Source organism: Microtus oregoni, unplaced genomic scaffold (assembly GCF_018167655.1).
Source record: "Microtus oregoni isolate MIOR12 unplaced genomic scaffold, Mior012 000042F_ref0000377, whole genome shotgun sequence".
In the NCBI taxonomy this organism is placed as follows: Eukaryota; Metazoa; Chordata; class Mammalia; order Rodentia; family Cricetidae; genus Microtus; species Microtus oregoni.
This window is the reverse complement of record NW_024543209.1, coordinates 5564242-5576351: the sequence shown is the minus strand read 5'-3', so window position 1 is coordinate 5576351 and position 12110 is coordinate 5564242. Positions and strand designations below refer to the sequence as shown.

The 12110-nt window shown below is 43.0% G+C and overlaps 1 protein-coding gene across 6 annotated transcripts in view; it reads left to right on the top strand.

The window, feature by feature from the left end:
• The first annotated feature begins 1322 nt into the window (after positions 1 to 1322).
• The window catches only part of Phactr1 (phosphatase and actin regulator 1), a 422199-nt gene continuing 411411 nt past the window's right edge, over positions 1323 to 12110 (top strand). For 2 of the 6 annotated variants that reach the window (XM_041632678.1, XM_041632672.1), the window contains exons 1-2: positions 2289 to 2439; positions 3349 to 3499. In XM_041632678.1, coding sequence (XP_041488612.1) covers positions 3397 to 3499 — 103 coding nt within the window. In that variant the 5' untranslated portion in view covers positions 2289 to 2439; positions 3349 to 3396. Of the gene's footprint in view, positions 1628 to 1794; positions 1922 to 2228; positions 2250 to 2288; positions 2440 to 2715; positions 2856 to 3348; positions 3500 to 12110 lie in introns of those variants that run through there. The other 4 variants (XM_041632673.1, XM_041632675.1, XM_041632676.1 and 1 more) reach the window with 4 other exon arrangements.

Here is a 12110-nt window from a genome sequence, read left to right as displayed (position 1 = left end):
AGCAAGTTTTTTCCCCACCGAGTCCTCTCTGCAGCCCCAGCACTTTATTTTATAAAGCACTTCAAGTTTCCATTCTTTGGTCAGTACTCAGGAACCCGACATATTTTTCAAAAATCATATTTAGCATCACCCTTCTCCATCACAGGCTCATTTACACTTAGCATAGTATCTGATGTTTTTCAGCTGAATTTTTCTCTTTTTCTCTCTCTCTCTCTGTTTCTCTTCTTTCTCGCTCCACTCCCCTCCCTATGCCTGTGTCTCTCTCTCCTATGAGTCATTATAATTTCAGTAGAAGCACAATAGAGGGTTAGAACCTGTCGCCCACACTCTACTGTAAGAGAAAGGAACCAGAAGACAGCTTCTCTTCTTGTGAATGTCAAGTGTTCACCTATCTCTATTGAGAGCTGAATAGAACTTCAACCTTAAAGGCCTGAAGTGTCTGAGCAAAGCTTCGCGCATCCGGAGACCAAGCACCCCACGAGGCCATCTGATCGGTCATTCTACTTTGTTCTTCCGTCGGGCTGATCTATCTGTAGTCCTAACTTGGTACATGGTTGTTTGCTCAGATGTGGTGGGAGACCCCACCCCATTACTGACCCACAAAACAGTCAGCAAAGCATTTCCTGGGACAACCCCCTAACCCACCAAAGGCAAGGCAATACGAAAGACACACAAATGGACAATTCTCAAAGTTAGCAGGCACTCCCCAGCACTTGTCGCTTGGCTGAGCAGTGTACACGGGGAAGGGCAGTCTGGTAAAGACTTTCTCCCAAGTCTTTGTAAACATTGCTTCCCCGTCTTAAGCACTTATCACAATGCTACAAGCTACACTGTACTAACCATCACTTATGCTTGGTCCATGCTAGGTGGAGGAAGGTTGCAGAAAACACACCCTAGAGTGTTACTTGGCTATTATCATAGCTTTGATGAGTACATCTCAAAGTCTTATTTCTGCAAGCCTTCCCTGGGAATGGGGTAGGGAGGATAGCAAAAGAGGTTAACCTGAGGAATCCAACCAAAGCTGCGTTTTGCCATTGAGAAGATTCTGTTGCATTCGGCGGGGGGGGGGGGGGGGGGGGGGGGAAGGCGTGCATTTAGGCATTTTGAGGATGTGACCACGCAGAGACAGAAAGAGGAAGTGTGAAACCCAACTGGCCTTCTGTATTTCCCTCCGGAAAATAGCTCACAGTTTTAATTGCCCACCATGTTTGGCAGCTCAGAAGGAAAGTGGCAGTTCACCAAGCCCTACTGGAGCAGCCTTCAGGACTAGAAAGTACTCCACACCTTGGAGTGTCTAGGAGACAGGAGAATCATTTTAAATGCAAATTAAATTGAGGGGGGTAGCAGAAAAGAACACATAAAAGACGGTAAAACAAAACCTTTCAATTTTCTTAAATTAGCAGGCTAATGTGTTCTAAAGAGCAGCCCCACTCAGATTCCATCTTGGGGGGTAGCATTTCATCACAATATAAAACCGGCAGATCCATCATTTCCCTCCACTCTGTGCTCCTGACTGGAGATTGAAGGGAAAATTAGAAGCTGTTCATTTGGGCTTGCCAGCTCAGCAGCCCGGCTCAGTTTGCTTTCTACTCTCCGGCTGCATCCTGTTGAAGGAGGACAAGAGCTGGTGAGTGACTGTCTTCTAACTTTGACAATCTTCCCTGCATATGTCTCTCTGGCTAGCTTGCCTTTGGTGGGCTAGAGGCTTGTCTCCCAGAAGATCCGTGCTATAATGCGTCTTTCAAAAAGCTGGGGAATTTCAGGCAGCTTTTTAAGCTGTTTCTAGGGACCGATTCACAGAAGGGGTTATTTTCAGCGTCGGAGCTGGTGACTGTTTCTGTGTGTTAATTATAATGGGAATGTTGAACATGCTGTCAATTAAACGTTCTTTCTTCATCATCCTGCCTCATTCAGCAATAAGGTAAGGACAGGTACCCCAACACGGTCTAGACAACTTAGTCTTCTCCACTGTTTAATCATTTACCACGTTATGTTTTGTTCTGACTGCAAAGCAGACTGGAATTTGAGATGGAAAAAATAGATTATTAAACCATAATTCTGATTTTTAAATACGTATGAGATTTTTCCACTTAAGAGGTGGGAAAGCAGGCTGTGAATGACCCTGGATGATGTAAAATCTACATGTCGATGGTTCCCTGCCAAAGTTTTACATGGGAAAGTGGTAATTTCCTTCATTTGCAGAGGAGGGAGTGGAGAGGCTGAAGCTGGCGTCACCTTCTGTTGCTAAGGTAACATGTTCTGGCCATTTTATCTGATAGAGCAAGTCCAGTGGACAGAATACATTATTCATCACTGATCTAATCAGATAATCAAAACTGTTTACTTTCGCTGGGAATATTTAGTAAGATCAAAGGCAGCTGGTTGAAACTGCTCATTTGGACTATTGACAGCCCTTGGCTTTACAGCTTTATTTTTGCAGTAAGTATAATTCGCTGTTGGGGGTACCTTTGCCTATTTTTTTAAAAGTTTCCTCTTACCAAACTTGGTTTCTTGGATGAGAGTGTGTGGTCTTAGAATGCAAGTGATTGTTTGAGCCTCTTGATTTTTAAGGACTTTTTGTCTCGCTCCTCCTTAAAGCGATAACAGTGCAGAAATAGAGGTAGTTCATCTTTGCCTGTATCGGGGGAAACCTCCACAGGCTCCATGAGAAGGGACGTGGCTGTTTTTCACGCGGGGCTAGTGCATGCTATGGGAAAAGTTGCAAGCCTGTGATGCTTGTCACTGCTGCATGAGCCATAGTTCTGTACTGAAGCAGACTGTACCAGGCACAAGCAGATGAGCCCGTAGCACTGTAGAGAACGCTGAAGGGATGGCTGAAGAATAAGGAATCCAAGGTATTTGTACAGCAAACAAGCCAAAATGTATTGCAAGATATCTAGGGAGGGGACTCAGATGCTCAGAGGGGATTCTCTCACTAAAGGGGACACCAGAAGCCCCTGGGTCCATGGAAGGGCAACCTGCAGGATGGATGACACTTTCTAATGCCATCTATTAGGCAGACTTTTAAAAACTGGAAGTAGATTAATTTAAAAGTATATCTTCTGGCAGCTACTATACAGCAAGGAGAAAACAGTATGTTACTTCTCTTTAACCTGGATCATTGCTTGTTCTTTTTTTCCTAAGTGGAATATATTATTTTTAATCAGTGTTAACTAAAGGTTGCGTATTCTCATACAATACAAAGACTCTGGCAATGGGGGCTTTGAAATTAGATATGTCAGTCAAATGTTGGCATATGATAATAGAGTACTCTTATTTAAAAAAAAATTAAAGAGTAGACATACTTGACAGCCTGAAATACTGTGGGTTTTTTTTTCCTCTTTATAGATATCTACGTGATTAGCTTCCCTCAAAATCCTGCTTTGAACATTGAAGATGGATTATCCCAAAATGGATTATTTTCTGGATGTTGAGTCTGCTCATAGACTCTTGGATGTGGAGTCAGCACAAAGATTCTTCTACAGTCAAGGAGCTCAAGGTAACAAATGGAAAAGAGAGAAGCCCCCCTTCCCTCAGGCTGCTTTGCGGCAAACCATGCAACGTCAGTTGCAACAGCTTAAGCTCCCTCTTAAAAGTTCACTGATTAATAGTTCCAGATTGATAGCATTTACCAAACTGCTGCTGGAATTTCAAAATAGACTAAATAAATCCACTCATCTTGGGGGTGTTAACAAGTGTTGGCTGCAGACCTCCGAGGGCGGTGTTAGAAAAGGATTCCCACCTCCTTGAATCCGGAGCTTATGCCTGAGAGGACTGAGGAAATTTTTCGGCAGGCGTCTATTGCACTGGTGGAGATCCTCGGGCACCCTGACCTAGCCGAGTGCCATCTGGCTGGATTGTGGGCTTCTGAGATAAGTGTTGCCACTTGTGTAACTGCCTTATCTACACTCAGTGGTCAGGGTTGCTGCCTGGAGAATCCTCAGTGCACACTCAAGGCTCTCCACCCCCTTGTGTGAAGTGCGGCAGTCTGTATTTTCATTACCTAGTTCAAGGCAGTCGATTAGGCTCTAGCGTGCTTGCTCTTCTCTCCCAGGTTCTATTTAGAATGTTTGCTGTTGTTAAAGTAACAAACGAATCCCAAGTGTTTCATCCTCTTGATGGGTAGGAGATTTTTTAAAAAAAAAAATTACAGTTTGTGTTTTTCATGACATTCTAAAGATGTTCAGTCAAGCGATGGCTGTGCCCCAGAGCATGGAGGTAACACACTAAAAAGGAAGACAGTGGTCCTGCTTTAATAGGAAACTAGTTGGATTCTTGAAAGTTGCAAAGCAGAGATGAAAAGGAGATACGCTGTGCTGTAATCTTGACATCTTTCACTGCTGCATGACGGGAAGCTCACCTTGAGCAATGATAATAATCCCCCCAGTTTCCCCAAGTGTTCTTATGAATTGTTTTTGCTTTACTTGTGACTTGAGGTAACCTTGAGGGCTTGTGAGCATCCTGCTTCCATTTTCTGGGTGTGAGCCCATGTTCTTAAGGTCAGGAGGGGCTGGATATTATCTGCAGGTTTTGTTAGGGTCAGCAGGCTCAGCAGCATAACTTGATTTGGTAAAAATGATACCATGGCGAATCTCCATCCTCCAAGAGGAGGGAGACAGCATTGCTGCTGCTTTCTGCCTCTTTAAGAAGTGTTGCTAGGAAGAAGCGTGAGAGGATAGTTAACATCTATAGCTTGTTATGGATCTACAAGTAGGTTGGTGGCTAGAAGTAGGTGTGGAGCTAGAAGCGAGATGAGAAGAGAGGGACTTCCACTCAGTCACGGGACCTGACTTTCTACTCTTCCACATCTGCCCGGGTGCATGCCAGTCTGAGCCTTGTTCCATGGCAGGTTCATCCACCTGAGCCGCAGATGGAGAAAAGAAATAGTAGCTGGCTGTGAAGGGTAAAGCTGTCTGTTCACTTTGTCTTGAAGATGATGGACTCTTGGCTTTTATGGAAGGAAAGCAGGCAGGGTGTGTGGGAGGCTTGAAGATTACAAGGCAGGCTGGTAGCTGCGGCAGATGGAGCTCTGGGGGTGGAGTGGTCAGAACTGTCACCAGCAGTGACGTTGGTTTAGGCTCCAGAGCTGGAATAACTGGGAAATACATGGGAAGCGGTGGCATAAGCTATGTCTTCTCCTTTGGATCGTGTGGGTGAGGAGGATGCTACCCCCAATCTAGGAATCCTAGATGTGCAGGATTGAGAGTGGTCTCCCCAAACATCAACTAGGTCAGGACCCCCAAATCAGAAATCTAAGTGTTTCTGAGATCTCAGAGTTTGCAGTTAAACAGGGGTGACAGGCAGTCTTGGTGAGTGAGAGAGACAGAACCCCTCCCTTGGGACCCATATTTAAAAATCAATGCATAAAGCCTTTGGCAAATTGACAACAGCAACAGATTTCTAAGTTGTTAAGCTCATTACTGAGGCAAAGTTTTAAAGTGCTTAAAACAACATCTGCTACAAAAGACACTGTACGTCAGCAAATCAATAAAATAGATATCCCATGTTAAAGGACCTCCCTCCTCTGATGGAGAATCTACGAGATAGCTCAGACTTTGCAAATAAGAAATGTTAACTTATAGTAATTCAATTTCCTGTTTCTAGTAAAAGGTAAGCATACGCACGTGAACGCACACATGCACGTGCGCGCACACACGCGAGGGATGTTTAGTAAACACAGTATCACTAAGATTGTGTGTGTTGTCCCAGAGAAACCTACAACAGGACAAACTTCAGCAATAGTGGAAGTGTGCTCTGATACATCCTCCTACCCGCTCTTTTACTCTGTATCAAAACATGGTCCCAGATCCCCCAACACCTAGGACCATCACCCTGGAGTCTCCTGCTTCTAGGAGCTCTGCCTCCACTGTGACTGGGAACTTCACTACAGTCCCCAGCTCCCCTGCAGCAGCCTGTATGCACTGTGCATGGGCAATGAGTCTTTCCAAGACACCAAATCCCTAGGCCTTCGGAACATTCCAGGTGAATGGTGAGTGAGTGAAGGATGAACAGCATGGCCTGTAACCCTCACTTCCCACAACCCTCACTTCCCACAGTAAACACTCATGTTTCCAATGGATGATTGAAATCTGTGTTGAATTCTTGTCAAGATTGAGGACTAGGGGAAGGAAAGGTATGTGAAAGGCATGTAGAGCAAAGAGAATTTAATCTCACTCCAGGCAGCTCTCTACTCAGCCAGATTAGACCAGCATTGAGCGGTATGAGGAATTCCTGAAAGCCTGGATGTGATACCCTCTTCTGTAATGCTAACTGGGAGTTTCATACAGATGTCACAGTCAAGGGCTTGGGTTACCGAAAACCTGATTGGCTAGGCTGTTGTGTTTGTTGCCTTTGTCATTCATTCATGTGGCAATTTCTATAGATTGAACAAGTCTTCTCAGAGATATAAACCCTTTCAGGAGGAAAGAAAAAATCTGAGGGCTCCCCTTCTTCCTTCCCTGTGTTGTATATACTGTTCACAGAATTCTAGAAAACACCTTCAAAATCAATTATAGATAAAATGTCTATCTAAAGCAATAGTTTTAGAAGTATGTTTTTTGACTGGCTTAAGGGTATTTTAATTTAATTGTTCTTGGAAAATGAAAATAACCTGTTCCAAAATAGAGGAGGGTGTCCTAGTTAGCTAATACAAGAAGAGTCTAGGGAAGGTTCTAGAAGGGAGGATAAAAAGAAGTCCGCAACTTTTCAAAGTGCCTTCATGAGTCCCTGAGATTGTCAAGTCTGTGCCCTGTTCTGCTAATGAAACAGCTTGTTTTCCCCAATATCCATTTGTCTTTGTTGTGTGTGTAAGAAGGGAAGAATTATCTGACTTGGAATTCTGCTATCAAAAACAGGGTGTGTTGTGGAGAACAGGGTGGGGGCGGAGAAGCCCACAGACCTCCTGGTTGTCCCCTGGAGACAGATGATGCTCTTCTGGTTAGCTGGAACTTCTTCACCCCCAGAAAATCCTGGCAACATGGAGGGAACTCTGTGAAAGCCACCTGTAACTCAAGAGGAAGGTTTTGGAAACTGGAAGTCCATACGACTTCAAAAAGCATCTGGGTCTCCATATGCCATAATTCAGGCATACCCATCAGTAGATTCTGACAATGATACTCCCTCCCTTAGCTTTAGGCTCAGTGATTTGAACCGAGAAGGACATCATGGAATTTTCCTGGTTGAAATAAACATCACGCAAGCCCTTCCCTAGATTAAGTGAAACAGAATCTAAATGGCCAACTCTCTAGAACACCAGCATCCAACAGGCTTCTGAGTTATTCCATGTTTTCTGCATGATTAGTGCTAAAGTTTAAAAAGAAAGCATTGTATCTAGTATAGATTAGAAACACCCCAGGAAATTTCACAAGGTCCCCCATGACTGAAGACCCACTGCGCCCCAATTGAATCATATTCTCTACAGGGCAATGCCCCAACGAGAATCTTTTTAATTACTTTTAATTACTTCCAATGAGCAATCAGGACTGAGATCTAATATATATATATATATATATATATATATATATATATTACATCTTTCATATATTTATTATCTTGGTCTTATCACATCCTATAGCTATTTTTATTTTTGTTTGGGGAGAGAGGTGAGTGCTGGGGATTGAAAACAAAGCAGGTGCTCTACTACTTTACCAGTAAGATATATATATATGTTCCATTCTGCTGTGCCTGTTTTTTCCTGAATATTTTTCTTAGCTATATATTTATAGTTAAGTGTTATAAACTACCATAAGCTATATTTCCCATCAGCTATGGAGATAGATAGCATAGGTGAGCACTCTGTCACTGAGCCACCCACTTAGCCCCCAAGGTCATCTCTTTGAAATGGGCTCAAACCATCAAGAGTGGCAAACAGACATCAAGAAATGAACAGAAACCAGAGACTGCATTTGATATATTCATTGCATGTGCTCATCCTCAGTGAAACATTGGGAGATCGGAATTGCATCATTATGTGCAGGTTGCAGATTAGAACATTTAAGATTGGGGGCTGGGGAGGTAACTCAGGAAAAGGCTTGCCACAAAAGCCTGAGAAAACATGTGTGTGTGAGGACATGGGGCTCCTATGCTTGGAAAAGTAGAAATGGGAATCTCTGGCACTTGCTGCACAGACAACCTCAACTGAGTTCCAAGACCTAGTGAGAGACTGAGTCTCAGAAAATGCAAATGTAAATAGTGCCTAAGAAACAGCGACCAAGTTTGACATCTGATATCCTCAGTCACATGCAACGTGCACGTGAGCTCACACACAGGTGCAATTTAAGATTGATAGATTAAAGATTCTTGAAAAAGCCATCCATTTGGATATTAGCAAAGCTAGGATCTGATTGAAGTATGTCCAACTCCGAAGCCCAAGCTCTTTAAAATATCACAGTGTTTCTTGCTGGAAAGAGATGCCTTTTCAGCTGGCCAGCTTGATAAAATCAACCAGGAAGGCAAATGAAGGTAATGCTGATGACCATATCTCACTTCCCAAATGGGGAAGCTCAGGCTCTGAGTGAGTTCATCACATGCTCCCGGTCACATGGCTTCTCACGGGAGGCTGGAGGGAGCTGCATGATCTCTTACCTCACTCATGTTCTCTCCCCTATGCTAGAGCTTCTTCTCCTTTTTTTTTTTTGACTTGAAGACCATTGTTTCCCTGAACGTTTTAATTACATTCTGCACATTAAAAGTCAGTTGACTAAAGCCACAAGACTATCACATTTATGGCTCCCGATGACAAACCCCTCTTTTATCGTTTTACATAACTCATGGCATTTGAAGCCATTGCTACTTGTCATAAAGTGCCTTTTCCGTTGTCTGCATTGTCTTGTTCAACAAAGGGAAATGCCAGTTTTGACAACTGATGAATGCCACGGTGAGCATCTCAGATTCTCTTCAGGTTCTTTCAGGCATAGAGAGAAATTCACTGAGAACCCTCTGTCAACCCTTTCCCCTTAGCAGTCCCCCTCATCTCCACCTTTTGTTCTGTGTCCCCCTCCCCCATAAAATCCATCGGAATCATTGGCTTTTGAATCTTTAGCTTTCAGTTGAATATACTCTAACTATCTAACCTTTATACCTTGGGGACTTCTTAGCATGGTCCCAAGAGACAAAGATATTTGGTATCACTCAATTAGTTGCAAGTCATTAGCAACAGTTAATTAACAATAGCATTCTTTTCTTCCCTGAGATTAAGGCAAGACCTAGCTTTAGCATCCCCTCACAGGGAGTTTTGCCTTATGTTTCCAGCCTCTGTCATAGTCCAGGATTCCATTTTTATCCCATGCCATACCTCTCCACTCACTTAGTATAGCAACTTATAAAAATGACAGCCTCTCTAAGCCTTGGGGTCTTTTTTTTTTTCTTTTTTTTTTTTTTTTGGATTTTCGAGATAGGGTTTCTCCATAGCTTTTTGATTCCTGTCCTGGAACTAGCTCTTGTAGACCAGGCTGGCCTCGAACTCACTGAGATCCGCCTGCCTCTGTCTCCCAAGTGCTGGGATTAAAGGCATGTGCCACCATTGCCCGGCAAGCCTTGGGTTCTTCATAGCAATGGTTAGCTAGCTCCAAATCCAAGGGAGATTGAAGGGTTAAGCAAGGTCTGTGTAGTGTGTGTTGCATGCACATGTGTGTGTTCTTGTCAATTAGTCATTAATACGAACCTTTGTTATTTAAATTCTTCCATCTATGTGTGTGTGTGTTTGTTTGTGTGTGTCAGTTAGTCACTAATACTGCTGTTTGCTACTTAAACACCTCCCATCTGCCTCAAGTGCAGTATTCTCCTTCAATACCATTTTGTTGGTGGGCGGCATCATCCTTGGTATAAAGAGAGCATTACAATTTATTAAATGTCTCTGCTGACCTGATAGAACAAGAATCCTTCAGTCTAAACTTTCAAGGAGAAACTTCAGATGCAGAAAAAAGACTTAGGGCTTCCAGGCGTGGGAAAACACTGCTACTCCCACCCCAGTTCATTTAAAGTCTTAAAGTCATAAGTCAAAGGTGGAAAGCACTTAAGACTGAAGGGAATGGTGCATAAAAAGAATGATGGAAAGAATTAAGATGTGGAAAATGAAAGAAAGTCCTCAACTCAAATATATCTGTTATAAAACCAAGGAAAATCCTTTAAAGAATCAAAAGAGAAAGGGAAATAGTACAAGAAAAGTGTAGGAATACTACTGAACAAGTAAAGACTTTGAAACTAGACTTCCAGAAGCAATGAAGATTTTAATGCATAATTGTCTGTAACGACTGAGTTTTTCTTCCGTCTGGAAGTGGTTATGGAGGAGGTAAACCCTACATGTCCCTGTGATGAACTACCTGAGAGCAATTCAAAGGACGCGCTGAGTGTGTTCCAAAGCCAAGTTCTGAGCTTTTCCTAACTGAGATTCCTTTCCCTTCCTTTAACCTCTACTGCCCAGTCCAACCCTTACACATTTTGGCCAATTGATCCTCAGTGCAGCCACCATTCACACGCCCATTTCCAGTCAGATACAATGGAGAAAGCTTTGGAGACCCATTAAAGTCATTTGCTGGAAATACACTGTAAGAACAGCTCACAGGTTGCCAGCCATGTATTTAAGAGTCCTGCTCATTCATCTAGTAGCAGGCTGTGCTCTTTCTCCATCCCTGTCCCCAGAGACCTCAGCTGTGGTTCATTCCTGAAGCTGGAGGTCTAGTTTTCTCTAGAAAGACAGAGGCACAAGCAATGACCACAAGTCAATCCAGTGCCTATTTCAGGCATGGCTGTCAAATAGATTGTAACCCTTGACCTCACACTAACACCTTCCTGTCTGTCCCTTGAAGTCTTGCTAGCTAGCGTGAGCACAGCAACATCAGCTACATCTCCTGTCTCCCCCACAAAGTGATGCCTTCCTATGTTTTACTTGGTTTATTGTCCAGGTAACTTAAATGCTAACTTCTAGACCCCATCTCAGAGAAGGGTTTCACATAGAAACTTTAGAAAAATCTTTTTGCGATGCTCAAATCAAAAAAAAAATTTCCCGTTGAGGTGTGGGGTGGGAATTTGTTCTTTGTAAGGCTAACAAGGAAGTGGCGTGCTGTGCTTCATTCATGGATGACAAAGCCATGACCAAGCCTACCCTCCTTGCCTCCCACATGTTCCAGTTTAGACCTCTAATTGCTCCCACCCAAGCTCTCCCAACCTGTGTTTAATACACAGAACATTGTGTGTGAAGGAGAGAATGAAAGTAGATAAAGAAGGAAAATATCTAGACAGCCAGTCTTCTGGTCCCACAGATTAGAGGCCCATGCAGTCCAGCCCCGGCTTCTGAGCATGCCTGTCTTGCACACAGAGGAGCTTTTGTGGAAGTCCTTGGTATTTGGGGTACCTTGCTCCTAATAGCCATCTGTCTTATTGGGGTTCATATTTCCTGTGTAGAGCAGAGGGCGAGAGGAAGAGAGAACCCATGATAATGAGGCCCGGAAAGGAAGAAAATGACATGAAAATTCAAGGCAACTCTTCCAATCAATTAATAACTCCCACTATCGCATAAGGCATATAAAAGAGTGGATGAAAACGCAGCCCACACTCAGCTAGCATCAGCCATGACCCAATTAGCATAAACAATTCACAGGTGCTGAGGGATGAATTCTCACTCCTCATTTGCCCAAACAAATCTGTTTTCTAAAATATATATATATATATATATATATATATATATATATATATTTAAATAATAAAAGAAAGAAAACTTCTGGTGCCACCCTGTGACTGTGTAACCGAGGGAAGGACTGGAGACTAGCAAACCAAAGCCAGCTCATAGTTGGTATCCTTTTCAATATGTTTACTAATTTCCCAGTGGATCATTAAACACACAGACTTGAGCAAAACTCCTGAATGGGTATTGATATGTTAAACTGGAACTTTGAAGTACTATGTCTAAATATAGAAAGGATCTTCAAGATCTATTTGTTTCTCAATCAAAAGAGCAAACCAGGATAATATCAAAGCCTTTGACAAAGGGGAAAAAGAGCACAGAGCTGATTAACTCTATGTTGACATCTGTGTAACTATCCAGTTTTTATATTTACTTTCATTCCGCTTTGTATGCAGTGGAATGTTACAGTTACAATGACAGCACATATTAA